Below are 18,438 nucleotides of genomic sequence, written 5' to 3' on the forward strand. Positions count from 1 at the left end.
TTAGAATGTAAAATACTCAGAAATTAAGCAAGTTTGTTTTCTTCACTCTAGTTTTCTTTAAAATGAAGTTTACACATTGCATCAAGAAGTTAGAGAGTTTTGAGAGCACAGGCTTATCCAGTTTCCATGGAGTTTTCCATAGAAGTTTCATGACAATGCCCTTCAGCATGAAGGAGCACACCGAGATTACCGCAAGTTTAAGAAATGGAGGGCCAGGTGTGGTAGCTCACGCCTATAATCCCAAGGCTTTGGGAGGCCAAGGTGAGAGGAATGCTTTAGGCCAGAAGTTTGAGACCAGCCTAGGAAACATAGAGGCAAAACATAAAAAAAAAAATTAGCCTGGTGCAGTGGTGCATGCCTGTAGTCCCAACTACTCAGGAGGCTGAGGCAGGAGAATTGCTTGAGCCTAGGAGGTTGAGGCTGTGGTGAGCTATGATTGTGCCACTGCACTCCAGCCTGGGTGACAGCAAGACTGTGTCTCTGAAAATTAAAAAAAACAAACAACAACAACAACAAACAAAAAAAGGAATGGCTCAACCCCCCTTCTATACAGTTACATATGGTCCAGACAAGCATGCATCAAAGTTAAATGTTGCCTTTACAGTAAAATACATTCTTCAAATAGAGTAGTTTGAAGATGCGATCTTCAAATTTGTAGAGATGATTTAAAGTAAATATGCCTCATGTTATTACATTGGCAGGAGTGTTTTAAAACCAGTACAACAAGGGGTACCAGCCCTCCAAAGCCATGCTGGCTACGTATAGCAGGCTGATGGTCCTGGTGTCCCTGCTAAAGGTACAACTGCCCCTGGGCCAGGGAACAGCACTTCTGTACAACTGGACACATGCTGGGAAGTCACTGCCTCCAATGCTTCACGAAAGACACATTTTGCTGTTTTAGCACATACCAGAAAACCAACTTTATATGATTGCAAGATATGAAAAACATAAATAGCCTTGGCTTTGTAAGTTCCCAATGGTATGGAAATTTCATAAAATTTTTAGAAAATGCTATCGTCAAAGATGCATACTGACCTACTTTTTTTTTTTTTTTTTTTTTTTTTTGAGATGGAGTCTTTCTCTGTTGCCCAGGCTGGAGAACAGTGGCATGATCTCGGCTCACTACAACCTCTCCCTCCCGGGTTCAAGCAATTCTCCCACCTCAGCCTCCCAAGTAGCTGGGACTACAGGTGCCCACCACCACGCCTGGCTAATTTTTGTATTTTTAGTAGAGACGGGGTTATACCATGTTGGCCAGGCTGGTCTCCAACTCCTGACCTCGTGATCCACCCACCTCAGCCTCCCAAAGTGCTGGGATTACAGGCGTGAGCCACTGCGCCCGGCCCTGAGTATTTTTGGGTGAAATGACAGATGCCTTGGATGTTTTCAAGTACTATAGCATGAAAATGCTGGGTAAAGATAAAGAAAACAAGATTGCAAAATGTAGGCAATTGTTAAAGCTGGCTGATATAGTGGTTCATCAGGCTATTTTTCTCTATATTTGAAAATCTCTGTTATAAAAAATTTATAAGTATATAAAGGGAGAATCTGGGGGGGCCAGGCATGGTGGCTCATGCCTGTAATCCCAGCACTTTGGGAGGCTGAGGTGGGAAGATCCCTTGAGGCCTGGAGTTTGAGACCAGCCTGGGCAACACAGTGAGACCCTCCCTGTCTCTACAAAAAATAAAATTAAAAAAAAAGAAAGAAAAAGAAAAAAAATGAAGGGGATATATGAAGGAAAAAAGTACACAAATGCTCTTTTAAAAGAAAAAAACAGATTCCCTAACCACATTATTTTCTATCAGTAGGTAGTAGGTAGTGTTTTCTAACCTTTGAGGCTGGTGACCAACAACTTGGGTCACTTGTCCTACTGAAAGTGGTAAATCTTGTGTTCTCAGATAAATTCCTCTAAAATTCTAAAACAACTCTTTAAAGAAATAAATACAATAGGGAAGTAACCAAGTCAACAAGTGGGACAAACTCAGATTGTATGTACAGGAGGAGTTAGATGGATCAGGAAAGAGGTGCTTCACAAATGGCACCACAAAATATTAAAAATTCACAGGTTTTTTTTAAAGCACCTCTAATGTGCCTCTCCAAAAACATAAAAAGATGACAGAAAATAAGGAAACATCATCTGCTGTGTCACAGTACAAATTACAAATCATTTAGGTTTCTAATTTTAGCATCAGATTCTTTAAATACTATTATTGATCTGCTAGGAATCAATGTTCTTGAATTCAGCCACTCTTATACAAGCCACAAGTAATGTTTTCAACGAAACCATTACAGCTTCCCAAATTGTGATGTTCTCATTTTCACCTAAATGCTGGACTGTAAAAGAATAAATTACAATCTCCAGTTTAAATGGTCTTTATAATCTTTTTCTAGGAAGACTGAATAATTACTTTCCTAGAAATCTAAATTAAGAGCTTCCTGAAAACTTAATGAGTTGCGGGAAATAGAAACATGACATTTATTACTAGCCTGAACAATACCAATTTATCTCCCCTCCTCATTCTCCCTAAAGGCAAAGCCTGATTAAGAACCACCATGGTTTGGTTCTCCAGCAACTTTTATTGGTCAAAGGATGCAGAAGGATATATGGTGTCTGTGGTTTAATTAACAGGATCGTCTATAAAACAACTTTACATTTATCTTATTTTTAAAATTCTTGCTTTTGAATAAGCTGATGTGTTAGAATAGACATGCTCCTATCCCATGCAAAAAGCTGTTCAAAAATGAGCAGCTTGCAAATCTATCATAAATGAGACATTGAATAAAACATTCTTACAGTGAGGTCTAAGAAGTAGTTCAGTCTGAGAATTTGCTTCAGATACTTTTTGAAATAAAATATTCGAGGCATAAAAAAAGCAAAACTCAAAATATCTAAAACAGATACATACTGATATTTTTATCCTAGTCATTTCCCAGAGTTTTTATGTGTCTCTGTGCTCTGCTGATTAAAATAAACAACAAAAGCAGTAGGCATCTTCTAACTAAAAGTTAATTTACTAGTCTTCAACTAAAAAGTCACAGTGGAAGAACATATGTAAGATGAAGAAAGCTTTTTAACCTTTCAGATTTAAATAATACTGCATTTCAACTTTAAAGAAAGGTTCTACCATATATTTTTTGCACTGACATTTTAAAATACAAGAACAAGTCTTTGTAATACAATATATACTTCAATATACCCAATATACCTTATATGAATTAAAAACATGTCAACTTGATAACTGTAGTAAGGCATTTAAGTATTCAGCAGAAGCCATAAAGAAATTTCTTAATGAGTGGTGTCCTTTTAATATTAACTGGATTTAGTAGGTTTCCTTAAAATGAACAGGAAACAAAAGATGTGAAAAACAGGCAGTGATGCCATTATACTGAATTCCAGAAAAAGCACAGTACAAACAATGTGTTTTCTAGCAGGGAGAGCAGCAAACTGGAAATGGATGAGTGGCCCCAGCTTACATGGTCTATTGTATTTTATCAACTGCTGAGAGAAGTATTAGTAGCCCAGTAGGTTTGGGTAAAGGTACCAGAATCCTTAGTGCTAGTCTCACAGCCTAAAACAGAGCAGGTACTCCAGATATACTTCCTGAACTGACCTGGATGAAGAGGCTTTAAAATCAACAGAGCTGGACAGTATAAAGTTCACAGAAAAACTCCATTTTTCATTTTATTTTGGTATATTAGTGAATGTCTACTGATCTAGTATTTCAAGTGTGGATCACGTAAACACCATGTAGAACGTAGTAAACGGAATTAAATAAGAAAACACACTGGCTATCAATGCCAGAGTCTTTGAATATCAGGTCATAAATATAACCAATTGTGCAATATAACCAACATGATGAGAAAAGCACACCTCACAATTGACAATTTTAGTTCATATGATTAAAAAAAATAAAATCTGAAACTGCATTTAGTGCCACATTCTATCATATCATACATCAGATTCCATGCTGTGGAGACACACTGGGCTACAGGACATACAGTACATAGCATGTTTTAAACCGAAAGTGAAAGGGAAAATATGAAACAGAAAATTTTTACATACACATCTAACGGTGTTGTCCATTTAATTCGATTTATATGATTTGCTGTGCCACTTTGACTGGCTTGCAGAACACCCCAAATTCTCTTCTCCCCATAAAGATCTACTTCCATACAGAGTAGAAAAGGATGGTGGTAAAAAAAACTTCAGATTCTTCAGGTTCCAACGATTGTGTCCCAAATGCCACTGTATGAACACCTAAAAAATATTAAGAACAATTTCAAAATCTGCGTATAAATGCAAAAGTAAATACAGCTTAAAGCCTAAAAGAGAATTCGTGAATATCTTGTCTTTTAATACTTGTCTGTGCCTACTACATGATGTCGACTATAAATAAAACGTCCACTGTGGTAAATGGGAAAAAAGAAGAAGCTTTAAAAAGTTAAAGGGAGACATTTGTCAATTTTATAAATGGGCCTCCTGTTTTAGCAAAAGGCACATTCATTTAGACCTCAATCAATCCAGGAAGGGCTCCTCACTGACATAAGGAATCAGGATATCTCACCCTTCCCGTCAACCACCAACTGCCCTTCCTTTCTTTCTGAACAAGAGCATGAGAATTTCCTATAGAGTTTCAATTCTTTCAGTTAGAACATCCAACTTTAACTTATGGGTTCTTCTCCTTCTCTTTTTTTTTTCTGAGACAGTTCTCACTTTATCGCCCAGGCTGGAGTGCAGTGGTATGATCTTGGCTTACTGCAACCTCCGCCTCCCAGGCTCAAGCAACTCTCCTAAGTTTCATGAGTAGCTGGGACTACAGGTGCATGCCACCACACCTGGCTAATTTTTTGTATTTTGTAGAGATGGTGTTTCACCATGATGCCTAGGCTGGTCTCGAACTCCTGAACTAAAGCAACTGGCCCACCTCAGCCTCCCAAAGTGCTGGAATTAGAGCCACTGCACCCGGCTGGGATCCTCTCTTTTTCATACTGCAGCTTCCCAAAGCTTTAACAGGCCTCTGCACTTCAGCTTGCCAGGAACTCGGGGCGGGGAGGTGTCCAAACCTACCTGTGTGCTCTCCCTTGGCTCCTAACAACCACACTCCTGAGCGTTCGGGGCCTGTGCACGCCGCGGTGACCTCAGCTGTCTCAAGGCAGCATCTCCGTACTGAATACCTGAGCCCATTCTTTCTGGGTCCAGCTCACCTAAGGACCAAGCAAGTCTTCTTTTAAAAAAGGCTTTATGTTTCTTTAATTCCAAAAATAGATTAAAAAAAAAAAAAAACCAAAGTACAGAACACTGTGTATATATCCCACCATTCTGAATAAAGAGGAAAAAACTATATATATGTTTGCTTGCACTGGCACAAAACATCTCTAGCAGGATACATAAGGAATGGCTGGGGACAGGAGGGGGTGGTAACAGGGGGACTTTTCATTGCATACTCTTTTATACTTCTTGAATTTCAAATTATGTGAATATATTATTTATATAAAATAATTTAAAATTAAATTACAAAGATACAATTTTTCACTTATTAGATGGGCCAAAAGTCCAAGTATGATGATACTACACGCTGTGGACATGGCTTTAGTGAAATAAGCCCATCACTAGGAGAAAATGTGACAGCCTCTACACCAAGATCCCAAATGCTTATGTTCTCTGACCCAGCAATTCCACTTCTGGGCATTCGTCTGACACACAGACTCATGCACATGTAAAAAAAAAAAAAACATATATATATATATATATATATAAAATTATTTACTGTAACATTACTTATAATAGCAAAATACTGACAACTACCCAAATGTCCAAAGTAGACTGGCTCATGAATTATGGTAACATATAGGTTGAGCTGTCCTTATCCAAATATAGGTTGAGCGGTCCTTATCCAAAATACTTGAAACCAGAAATATTTTGGATTTTTTCAGATTTTGAAATATTTCCATTATACTTAACAGTTCAGCATCCCTAATCTGAAAATCTGAAATTTGAAGCGCTCCAATGAGCATTTCCTTTGAGTGGCAATGTTGGCAATTAAAAAGTTTCAGATTTTGGAACATTTTGGATTAGGGATACTCAACCCATATTACACATTACACACACACACATTATGTATGACATTATGTGTTATATATATGTACGACATTAGGTGTTATATATATGTACCTTATGTATTTATGTATATACGGAAACTATATGCTGATTTGTAATGATTTGTAGGTTATACAATAGTAAGTAAAAAAGCAAGGCGTGGTAGTCTATCATATGATACATTTTATATTAAAAAAAGGGAAGAAAACAATGGTTTTTGAATGTATTACCCATTAAAAAAATAAAAAGTACTGCTGAAGAATCCTGATTTATACCCTTATATTTTTTTCACCTAGAGGTACTTATGATTTTGATGATCTCAGAAAAAAACACATCTTGGAAGACTGTATATGAGTTGTTCTATCTGATGCATTCAGGGATACAATATTAAAATAGCAAGGTCATGTAAATACAACCTCATGCTGAGCTTAATAATACTCAACAGCAAACCAACTGTAATGATTTATGTAACAGAGTCTTGGTTTTTGTACCAAGCTTAGTAATTTTTTTTTCTTTCTGATAAAAAAAAAAAAATACAAAAAGATGACATGTCCACTTCTGTTGAAACCCAGCCCTTCCACCTGGGCCCGACTCTCCTCCCTCCTACTCCACCTAGCACCCTCCTTCTTCCCTGCTCTCTCCTCACCCATTCTTCTTTCCTTCCCCCTCAGCATTTAAACTGGAATTTCTCCCATCACCCACAACCCTGGCTTTAAATTAACCCTTTGCACCCTACAGTGCCAGCCTGCGCTTCCTCAGGAGAGGAGTGGACACTCTGCTTGCTCACCTCCTACTTCTTCCTGACGGACGGCCATCTTCTACCTTCATAATTCTGCTGAAATTGTTCTTGATCAAAATGATCACTGACTTTCTATTCCCCATCCAAATGTGTGTTTTTCAGCTCAGTCTTAGCTTATGAGGCTTCCCTCTGTTACTATTACGTTACATAATGAACACTCCTTTGATTTGCTTATAATTAGGGCTTAAGTGATACCCACATTCCCTTGATTTTCTTCACACATTTCCGACCATTTCCTTTTTCATCTTTTTTGTAGATTCCTCTTCCTCTGCTCATCCTCCAACTCCAGGGTTCTGTTGATCACTGCTCTCCTTCAACATTGTTCTCTGGACGATCACATTGCTTCCACAGTTTTAGCTGTTCCTATATATTGATGGTTCCCAAACTTATACTGCCAGCCAGGAACTCTTCCCCAAGCTTACTAGATAACTCCATGTGCATGTCTCAGTGTTACCGCAAAGGCCGCACATTCGCAACAGAGCCATCTTTATTCCCTCACATTCCCTGCTTCTCCTCTGGCTCCACCCTATCTCTGTCTAGAGACACCAGTGTGATAGCTGTGAGTCATCCTTGGTTCCTCCTCCCCTGCTTGCCCTTCCTCCTCACCTTGTCCCACCTAAGAATCAGCTGTCCTGTCCCACTATTGGGCATATGAGTCGTAAGATGCTACTGCCTAAATATATCTTAGATCCATCTCTCTCTCTCCATCTCTGCTTCCATATCTTTGTTAAAGCATTAATCAGTCATCTCTTACTAGGATTACTCAAAAATGCCTTATAATTGGTATCCTGGCCTCCAGGCCTGTCCTCCCTTCAGTTTGTTTTCAACATAACCCCCTACATACATGACTTATCTCAAGTCACAACCCATCACATCACCCACCTGCTGACAACCCACCACCTACAGCACTGGTTCTCAATCTTGGATGAACATTAGAACCGCATGAGTGAACATTTAAAAACACTGGTGCCTCGACCATACCTCAGCCCAATTAGTTCAGCGTCTCCAGAGGCAGAGCCTGGGATTAGAACTTTTAATGCATCTCAGTGACTCTAGTGCTCATCCAGGGTTGAGAATTGGTAATCCACAAGATAAAGTTCTAGATCCTTGATGAGGACTGGCTGGCTCCTGCCTTTCTTCAACCTTTTCTCCTGCTATTCCCTCTTCCTCATTCCCTTTGCTGGCTCACTCTTCCTTATATTCTGAAAGATTGAGATCATCTAACACCTTCTCCTGAAAGCCCTCCCTGACACCTCCTCCATCCTCTGGCTGGAGCAGGTGCCCTTCTTCATGTTACCCTGAGCCTGTGCATCTCTCAATTACTACATCAGCCTTGTGATATTATAATTATCCTCTGACTGTCTCCCATGAAAGACAGTTTCTTGGGGGCAAGGGGTGTGATTTATTCATTTTTGTATCCCAGCATCTGACAAATAGGCACTCAGATGTTTGAATGAATCAATTAAAAGGTGATGCCCATATATAGTTACTTTAGTAAATGACAACTGCACAGTATTTCGTCAGCTGCCTACATTAGGATTATTTTAAATTATTTTAATAAGCAACAAATACAAAAACGAGGCATTTTATAATTGAGGCATGCTCAGTAAGCTTCAGAAATAAAATTACTCTGGACTCCATAGCTCCACGATGCCCAATCTGCAACAATCGACACTACCATGTACCTATAACTCCCTTACACATGACCACTGGCCCAACAGAATTAGCGTGCCATTGACAGAGTGGACAAAGGCCTATTCTTCCTCCGTTTAGTGAAGGACCAAAGAAAGACTATGGTTCTAAATGCAAACACTTCCTGAAACCTTGACTACCCTTCCACAGCTGAGCTGGTGTGCCCATCCACTTTCATCACCATGGAAACCATCCTGATAAGAACAGGACCTTTGAACTCATATGTGATGATTTTAGGTTGGCAGGTACAGAGAGAATATTCTTTACTAAATCACTCCTGAAACTATTAATTAAAAGGTGATCTACTGAGCTACAGTGTAAAATATGCAGAAGAAAAGTTGATTAATGGAAAGGCTTTTACCTGATTCGATTTTGTTAAGTATTTTTCTTGCACACTGTACAAAAGCCTCTTCTACATTCTCCCCTGTTAGCGCACTTGTTTCCAAAAACATCAGCTCTAAAATGGACATCAAACAAAAGTCATATTTAGAAAATGATCATAATTTTCACTTACAAAAGCCTGTGTAGCATTCTCTTAGAAAAGCAGACAAAATATAATTTATGACCTAAAACCATATATTTCTGTAAATATAAAATCAATATATGTCATTATGTGTTTTTTAAATGTTAGAAGAATTTTAGCCTTTTCTGAAAAGTAACTGCTATCTTGTGCTAGCACTTAACCTTGTGAAGGGGCTGAGCAAGCAACCAGGCTTCCCCAGCCAAATGAGAGCCCATCAGGAAGGAGCTGGCTTGCCAAAATGGCCCTGCCATTGATTTCAGGGAAAGTTGCAATGTCCTTCTTCAAACAATCTGAGTGTCACCACAAATATGACCTACCAGTGTTTACACTTTTTAGGGGACTATATTGCAATCTGTCATACAGCCCATGAAGAGACAGTATAGGATAATACTCTTTCTACCCACCAGAGTGGCTGTTCATCTCAGCGGAAGGGCCTGTTCTGCTTGCCCTCTCAGCAAACCATGGCCTCTCTAGCCTCTTGTATCCTCACTTGTAAAAACGGGTTTAGATGACATCTAAATTCCTTTTCATCTTTGTTAACATTCTAAACTTCTGATTTCTAAACAGCTTTTTAAAAACTGTCATGATGGCATATGGATTTCTCTCATGTTTATTTTCTTAGCAAGAAACTAGTCAAGTTACAATACAATTTGGAACCTTAGAGTCCAAATACTGATATTAGGATATTCTAGTCTTTGGTTCTAAAAATTAAAGTTATTTAAAATGTCTGAATTTTTAAAAAATCATTCTCTTATCCATTAATTAAGCAATCATTAATTTTACGTGGCATTTTCATGTATTCGATATGGAAATTCAAAAAAGTTTCAAAGTCGCCTATAACCAAATGACTTAAATTTAGCAAATGAAGCCAATGAGCCAAGTATTTCTTCTTCCGCTTCCCTTTCTATTTGGGCTAATATTTCACCAAATTTCCTTCAAAATACATTAAAAAATAATGACATCATTTGGTTAGAGTCTTTAAATATTATTGTTATAAATTTCACTTTAGCCCAAGATCTCTAATATTCAAAGACCTTAGACTGAAAAGTCATTACATAATGTTACTACATTTGCTTTTATCATTATAGTAACTTCTGCAGGCAGAATGCAATATACTAAAAATATGCTAAATAGGTCTAATTTATAGAAAAAAGCAATTGGAAATTCCACATTTCCTAAATCTAATTTAATCTTGAAATTCCAATTTTTTAAATTCAAAGAAATGCTATTATCCTCAAATATGCCATTTGAAAAATAGTAAGAAATAAAAGGTCACTTGCCATTTTCTTGAGCAAATCTGGAGGCTTCTAAGAAGGTAACTTCACGATCTGCATCCAGGTCCTTCTTGTTTCCACAAAGGATGATCACAATGTTCTGACTCGCTAGCATTCGGGCATCTGTTAACCAATTAGTAAGCGCATTGTAGGTTTCTCGGCTGTGTAATATAAGATTGTGAAAATAATACATGTATTTTATAAAACTAGCAACTCTTTCCAGTCATTCTCACTACTCATACCGCTTTTCAACATTTTAGGGTAATGGCACCAACACCTTTAAGATAACTCAGACAACGTGAATGCACCAAGTATATACCATACCCACAGAGTTTGTTTCGTTTTGTTTCCGGTAAAATGAGACAGTAAGTCAGATATTTTGTTATTTTTCGTTTGTCCAGTCATAGGGCAAAAGGAAAGAGATGTTCCTTCATTCATCTGACAAATATCTATTGAGCTCTTAGCATGTGCAAGGCACTAGACTCTGGCAGGCAAGATTTCATAGCTAATTGCTGCCACTTAATGAATCCTTGCAATGTGCCAGCACTTTGTTTTACAGGACTTTATCACATTGATTGTTTATAAGGATTCCATGACACAGACTGCCATTATTCCCCTTTTCTCTGAGAAATCCAAGGCCCAGAGAGATTAATTACGTTGCCCTAGGTCACACAGCAGCCAGTGGCAAAGTCAGGACTTGACCAGCTCTGTCTGACTCCAGGACCAACTCTCAGACTTACTATTTTTGGCCCTCATGTGTCTAAGGATTGAGTTCTTCTCGTGGCCCTTTGCTAGCCTGATTGATGACTTCACACTTTAGCAGGCTGAGCCTTTCACTGCCTGGGCAAGTGCAGGAAGGGCTGGGCCAGAAACTGCCTGCCTCCTCTCAGAACGCCTGGCTCCCGAGACACAGATTGGAAGAGGGAAGCGGCTGAGTGACATCCTCTCACTGGACAGGTTCCTACCCAGAAAGGGCCCCCAGGTGTTGCATTTAGATGACACATTTCTAAGACAGTGCTACTGAGATCAGCGCTGCTGAATGTGATTTCCTCATGGATAGAAATGTTCTATAATCTGTTCTGATATGGTAGTCACCAGCCACATGTAGCTTCTGAGGACCTGAAATGTGGCCAGTGCAATCAAGGAACAGAATTTTTTATTTTATTTCAGCTAAATTGCCATATGTCACAAACAGCTTGTGAAGATCTAAGTGCTTCACATTAACTAATTTAAACCTCCCAATAACCTCCTGAGGATCATGTGATTATTACTACCTCCATCTTACAGACAAGGAAACTAAGGCCCAGGCAGCTGCAGCACCTGGCCTGAGAGGGTCAACCAGCTAGTGACTGCAACTGGGATTTGAACCCAGCAGTCTCAGCCCAGAGTCTGTGTCCTCACCCTCTCTCAACTCACTTCTAATAACTTTCCATACATAAAGCTTTGTGAACCTTAAGGAAAGTGTCCAAGCATCATGTCAAGAAATGTAATGTAATAGCATGGATTGCTTTATCCACCTAAAACCTTACAAACACATTTCTCTGCAGGGGAAAGCAGTGGGAGGGGCTCATTCAAAGACCTCTGAGACCCCAGATGGAAGGGCTAAGGGTCTTCCTGGATGCCAGCCACACCACCATCCCTGGACACACAAAGCACACACTGCACGGAGGGCACCTCGCCAAGACCAGCCTTTGGGCTGCAGGGCACTGAGCACCCTTCTTCACCACGAGGAGCTGGCATTACCTGGTGATATCATAGACAAGGAGAGCCCCGGCCGCGCCTCGGTAATAACTTCTCGTCACGGACCTGGAAGAATTATACTGGTTTTACTTTCAACCAATTGAGACCCTTTACTGTATCCCACCTTCCCAAGAAAAAACACCCATGCTTGCTTTGTAAACCACAACACAGGGACAGACACTGGTTTAAAAGAGAAATGATTCAAAGATATCTGAACATACATGTGAGGGGTTATTCTGCCTGAAATCACATCACTGTGGCAAGTAGGAGATTCCTTCACAGCGGATGCAGTTCTCTGATGGATGTCTCGAGAACTCCTAGCAGGGTGAGCTGTCTGCAGGCGGAAGCCAGCACCACCCCTTAGATGGACACTAAGGGGCTCAGCAATCCACTCACTTCTCTGTGGGCTCCTCATCTACCCCACTCCCCGGCACAACTTTCTCCATCTCTTCCAGTTCTCGCCACCTCTTGGGGCAGTGGAATCCATAGTCACCACAGGAATCCACAGTCACCACGGCCCTGCACCCACCTGCGTCCCTGTCCCATGACTACGGGAAAACTGAGTGTCCCACCACGTCATACCCACTCTCACATTCAAGAAGGCGTCTTTCAGTCATACATGTTTTCCCCTACATTGTCAATCTCTCCTTTTTTGTGAGATTTTTCCCATTAGTGGCCGGATACCTATAATCCCAGCACTTTAGGAGGCCCAGGAGGGAGGACTACTTGAGGCCAGGAGTTTGAGACCAGCCTGGGTAACAGAGAGAGACCCTGTCTCTATAAAAAATTAGCCAGGCATGGCAGTGCACACCTGTAGTCCCAGCTACTCAGGAGGCTGAGACAGAAGGACTGCTTGAGCCCAGGAGTTCGAGGTGACGGTGAGCTATGATCATGCCACTGCACTCCAGCCCGGGCAACAGAAAGAAAAAAAAAAAAAAAGCCAGGAGTTCAGGATTTTTCCTATTAGCAAAATAAAAATAAATTGGCTCTGGTACCGCCCATCTTAAAACACAAAACAGAAATATGCTGCACAATCTTTTCAGCTACTGCCCCACTGTCTGCTCTTCTCCACATCCAACTTTCTTTTTTGAGACAGAGTTTCGCTCTTGTTACCCAGGCTAGAGTGCAATGGCGCGATCTTGGCGCTCTGCAACCTCCGCCTCCCAGGTTCAAGCAATTCTCCTGCCTCAGCCTCCTGAGTAGCTGCACCCGCCACCACGCCCGGCTAATTTTTGTATTTTTAGTACAGACGGGGTTTCGCCATGTTAGCCAGGCTGGTCTCGAACTCTTGACCTCAGATGATCCACCCGCCTTGGCCTCCCAAAGTGCTGGGATTACAGGCGTGAGCCACCATGCCTGGCCCCACATCCAACTTTCTGAAAGAGCTGTCTTTACCTGCAGCTTCCTCTTCTTTACCCCCAACCTGGTGTTCATCTCTGCTACTCCCCAAAAGCCTGTCAAGGTCCCCACCCTCTGTGCAACCGAAGCTGGCGCGGGCATTTCTGTCCTCACTCACTCGTGCAGCCTCTGCGCCCTGCACTCTGCTAGTCTTCCTCCCGCTCACCAGCCACTTCTCTGGCTCTGGTCATTCTTCTGAATCTGCCCTGCTGGGATTGCGATTCCTCAGAGCTGGGTCCTGGGCTCTCTTAACATTCTACTCGAATTTTGTCTCCAGCTCAGATCCAAGTGCTGCCTCTGTATCTCCATGAGACTGCCTGATAAACATGTCAAACTTAACATCTGCAGAGCAGAACTCTTTTTGGTCCCACGCTCCAGGCCCATCCTGGCCTAGGAAGAGGCAACACCACGCACACTCTGTTTCTAAAGCAAATCAGCTCCACATTCATTCTCAATTCCTGTGCACCTCCACATTCACTCCGCCAGCCTAGTCCAGTCTCCTACACTACACAAATCTTGTGTCTGCCCACGCTGCTGTCCCTGCTGCCATGTGTGGCCCACAGTCCATTCTTCAGAGCAGCCCAACTCATCAAGGCCCACGTCAGGACATCCCCGTCACTGTACCTGGCCCTTTGGCCCCATTCTCTTCCCTGCTGCCAGCCCCTGCCACTCCCGTCTGGGCTCATCACACCACTGGCTTTCCTTGTCCCTTGGGTCTCATTAACACTGTCTCCTCAGCAACGTTCCCCAAGCACCGCCATCCAGTGGACCCCCTCTGTCTATCTCAGCGCACTGTCTCCTCCACTTGGTGGCACCATCCCACTTGGTGGGATGCTCTTTCTGTCTCTGCCTCTGTGTTGGCTGCCTGCCTCCCCTCCACGGGGCAGGGCTCTGCTGTCTCACTCACCAGAGGATCCCAGTGCCTAGCACAGGGCCTGGACCACTGCTAGCTAGACATTCCCAGAACTTAACTGTGGCCTAATTAAATTAAAAAAAAACATATTTGGTCTTCGTCCCAGGTTCCTGGCACAGAGGCCCAAACTCTATGATGTCTTTAGTGATAAAGGTGTCTTTTGTAAGCCAAGGAGATAATCGTGGGAAGAGTAGCAGGCTAGAGAGCCTTGGGATCGGGACTATGGCCGTGGGAGCCCTTGCCGTGTGAGGAGAGTGCTGGAACTTATAGCCTCACCTCAGCCCTCTGGGGAGGAAAGAGGAGCTGGAGATTGTCAATCATCAATGGATAATGTTTTAATCAATCGTGCCTTTGTAATAAAACTTCCACAAAAAAACCAAAAGGATGGGGTTCAGAGAGCTCCTGGGCTGGTGGTGGCATGGAGGTGCTGGGAGGTGGCCCATCCCCATACCTCGTCCTCCTGAGCATCTCCTCCACTGGGCTGTGCCTGAATTGACACCTATCTAACAAACCAGTAAATGCCAGGAAAAATGTTTTTCCTGAGTTGTGTGAATCATTCTAACAAATTCTCCAACCTGACAGGGATGTGAGGGATGGAGGGCCTGGGAACTGCCAGATCTGTAGCTGGCCAAGAAGTGCAGGAAGCCTGGGCACTCCAGTTGTGACTGGTGTCTGAAGCAGGGGTGGCAGTCTAGGAGACTAAGCCCTTAGCCTGGAGGGTCTCCATTAACTCTGGGTAGTGTCAAAAGTGAATTGAAGTGTTGGACACCCAGCTGGTGTCAGAGAATCCGACTGGCTGGTGTGAAGAAAAACCCCATAGACTTGATGTCAGAAAAAAAAAGACACCACAGAAATGAACTATCCTTGGAGAACAAAGAAACCCGTGGAGCTTGCAACAAACAAACAAACAAAATTCCTAATTATTACTTTGCTACTTGGAAAAGAGGAGCTACTTTTAAATGTACTTTTTAGCTCTTAGTCAGGAAGCTTCAAGGTCTTCATGTAGCTTGAAGCTTTTCCTCTCTGCCTTGAGACTGTTACCAAGAGAGGTACACGCTTTAAGGACTGGCGGCAGGTAGAGGTGCAGAGTGGACTGTTTGCTCTTCACCCTCTGCCCTCCTAGGGCAGGGGGAAAGGCCTCGCTTGTTCACATCTATTAAGAGACAGCGCCTTTCTATTCTTGCTCAGCAGGCGCCTAGCTTCTAGAGGAAGAGGGAACTACGAGTTCTCTTCAAGACAAGCTGTATCACATCTACTTCTTAAAATTTTACTTTCAAATTTATTTTACTACACTGTCTTTTGACAAATGGTTTCTTATACAAATTACTCAAGTATACAAATTTACACATTTAAGAGTACTACTTTGAGGTGTTAAATTTTCTTACAAAAGTAATTTAACCAATATAATACATGTGGATAGTTTTAAAGTGAAATGTTACGAAAAGTCTCTAAATTAAACACAGCCATCTCCTGCCTCACTCCTCTCTGGGAGCCCTACTCTTCGAAAGCGAGGTGAGTTCTCTCTTTCTGGTAACTGGGTTTCCTTTAATTAAGTCATTAAAAGAGCACATACTGCGCCCCTGTGTGCTAGACACTATTCTGGGCACAGGGGAAACAAACAGAAAACTCAAAAACCCTTACACTCATGGATATTACAGTTTCTTTCTTCTCATTTCTACAAAAGGTTTAGGAAACTGAATTTCAGAGCTGTTTCTTCCCCGCTCTGACAGAGCTGTGAGCTCACTTACAGAGCCCCTCACTTGTTCCCCTGGTCCTCCCGGAAGGGCAGTGCCATCACATACTGACTGCTGTCTTCGTCTTCCCTCACCGTCCCTCTAGACCTGTGCCATTCTGAGCTGGATCTTCCGGCTGGCTTCATTTTCCTCTTTCTGGGTTCATGCCCTTGTCCTGGTGAATTATATCCTCCTAAACTTTCTAAGAAAGTACATTTCTAAGAAGTCTCTAAGAAAGATAATCTTGGCTTCCTCCTCATTCTTGCACATCTGTTACTATTCAGCCTTTACTTGCACACTTACAGTTTGGCTAAGTTTAGAATTTTAGGTTGGAGAATTATTTCACCCTGAGTTTTGAAGGCAATGCTTCCATTTCTTTTAGCTTCCAATGTTGCTGTGGAAGGGTCCAAAGCAATTCCGTTTTTCACACTTTATATGTGGCTGCTTTTTCCCTCTTGGAACCTTTCTGGTCGTCTTTACTTCATCTGTGGTGTTCTGAAATTTCACATGACACGCTCTGGTCTGGACTTTTTCCTTACTATGTTTGATTTTAGGTGGGCCAATTAATCTGGAATCTCATTCCTTCAGTGAAACATTTTCTTCTATTGTTCCCTCTGCTCTTCTCTCTTCTGGAACTCCTAATAGGCATTGCATCTTCTGGATTAATTCTGGAGGATTCTTTATGTCATCTCTCCCATTTTTCACCATAAGTTTATTTAACATATTATTCTGATTGCTCTTTTTAAGTATGACTTTGTTTCTATTACATACTTCAATGCAATCTCTGCTCTTCTTCCTAAGGATACTGTGGTTTTAGTGTGTTTTTCTTATTCCCTCAAAGTTCCAGCTTCTTTACTTTGAGCTCTCTCTTTTGCTATAGAAACTTTCTTCAAACTTCTGCCTGATCATTAAGAGCAAGTAATGAAAAAGTCTAAAAGAAGCTCTTTATATGTGGGTGGAGCAGGTGGGCTTGGAGGGTTTTACTTTCAGATGACTGGACAGAGACTGGGCTGTTTGACTGGGAAAGCAAAATGTCAGTCCCTTCAAGCCTTTCCTTTCTGACTATTCATTTTTCTGCAGAGAAGGCTCCTTTCTCCTACGTGGGACATACACACCTGGCTGCCAGCGACCAGGGAAGAGGTAGGGGAGGTGGGTTGGGGCCCAGAGGCTTTCATTTTCACTTAATTTCCCTCTTTTCAGGCCTGACCCCACGCCCTCAGGTGGGCCTTATGACCTTTAGTCTAGACCCCATTTCAATGTAAAAGACTGAGCCTCTTATTTCGGGTGTAAACATGAACCTCTGTAACCTCTACCTCCTGTAGAACCTGATGCTTCCAAATCCTGACCTTTTCTGGGACTCTGGAGGAAGAAATGGCTTCTATTACAGCACTTAAGGTGGAGCTCCTTCTGCTGTCAGAGCACCATCTACCTCCTATCTTTAAGATTTTTTTGGAAATCTCTCAATCATAATTGTGCACTCACTCAATCTTGGCCTTTTTGAGTTAATTCAATTTCAGTTACTTAATAGATATTTCAGTGGGGTTCTGAGAGGGAAGACATAAATGTCTAATTGAATCCACCATGTTTAATCAATGCTTCCAGAAAAATGATGGTGATTAAAGGTGGTTATGGTATTTTTGAAGCAATTATTGAACTTCAATTACTTAATTAATTTTTGAGATGAGTTTTGCTCTTGTTGCCCAGGCTGGAGTACAATGGCGTGATCTCAGCTCACTGCAACCTCCACCTCCCGGGTTCAAGTGATTTTCCTGTCTCAGCCTCCAGAGTAGCTGGGATTACAGGCACCTGCCACCACGCCTGGCTAATTTTTTTATTTTTAGTAGAGAAGGGGTTACATCATGTTGGCCAGGCTGGTCTTGAACTCCTGACCTCAGGTGAGGAGGTCTGCCTCAGCCTCCCAAAGTGCTGGGATTACAGGCATGAGCCACTGTGCCAAGCCAAACTTCAATTATTTAATATACGACATATACTCAACTTCAAGTGAAATGTTTACAAATGGGGTGGATTTTATTTCATTGAATTATAAAACTATGAATATCAGTTCTGACTTTGTGCATCTGTGCAAAAACCACAACTAAAATATTAATCTATTTTCTTGCTTTAGTAGTTACAGAATACTAAACATGTAACCCCATTGCAATGACTGAAGTCATTCTGAGCCTCAGTTATGACCCTATTGTAAAAAAAGTGTGGAGAGAATATTTTGTGGAGTGTGTATCAAACATCAGAACATGCTCTAGTTAATGTA

At 41.6% G+C, this 18,438-nt stretch overlaps 1 protein-coding gene across 5 annotated transcripts in view; it reads right to left on the reverse strand.

The window, feature by feature from the left end:
* Positions 1–2,557: 2,557 nt before the first annotated feature.
* The window catches only part of RAB4A (RAB4A, member RAS oncogene family), a 34,066-nt gene continuing 18,185 nt past the window's right edge, over positions 2,558–18,438 (reverse strand). For 3 of the 5 annotated variants that reach the window (XM_054488317.2, XM_063671343.1, XM_054488324.2), the window contains 5 exons: positions 12,129–12,191; positions 10,392–10,508; positions 8,950–9,045; positions 5,069–5,205; positions 2,558–4,258 (listed from right to left, as the gene is read on the reverse strand). In XM_054488317.2, the coding sequence (XP_054344292.1) occupies positions 5,090–5,205; positions 8,950–9,045; positions 10,392–10,508; positions 12,129–12,141 (342 nt within the window). In that variant the 5' untranslated portion in view covers positions 12,142–12,191 and the 3' untranslated portion in view covers positions 2,558–4,258; positions 5,069–5,089. Of the gene's footprint in view, positions 4,259–5,068; positions 5,206–8,949; positions 9,046–10,391; positions 10,547–12,128; positions 12,192–18,438 lie in introns of all 5 variants that reach the window. The other 2 variants (XM_054488301.2, XM_054488309.2) reach the window with 1 other exon arrangement.

This window comes from Pongo pygmaeus, chromosome 1 (genome assembly GCF_028885625.2).
Source record: "Pongo pygmaeus isolate AG05252 chromosome 1, NHGRI_mPonPyg2-v2.0_pri, whole genome shotgun sequence".
Classification (NCBI taxonomy): Eukaryota; Metazoa; Chordata; class Mammalia; order Primates; family Hominidae; genus Pongo; species Pongo pygmaeus.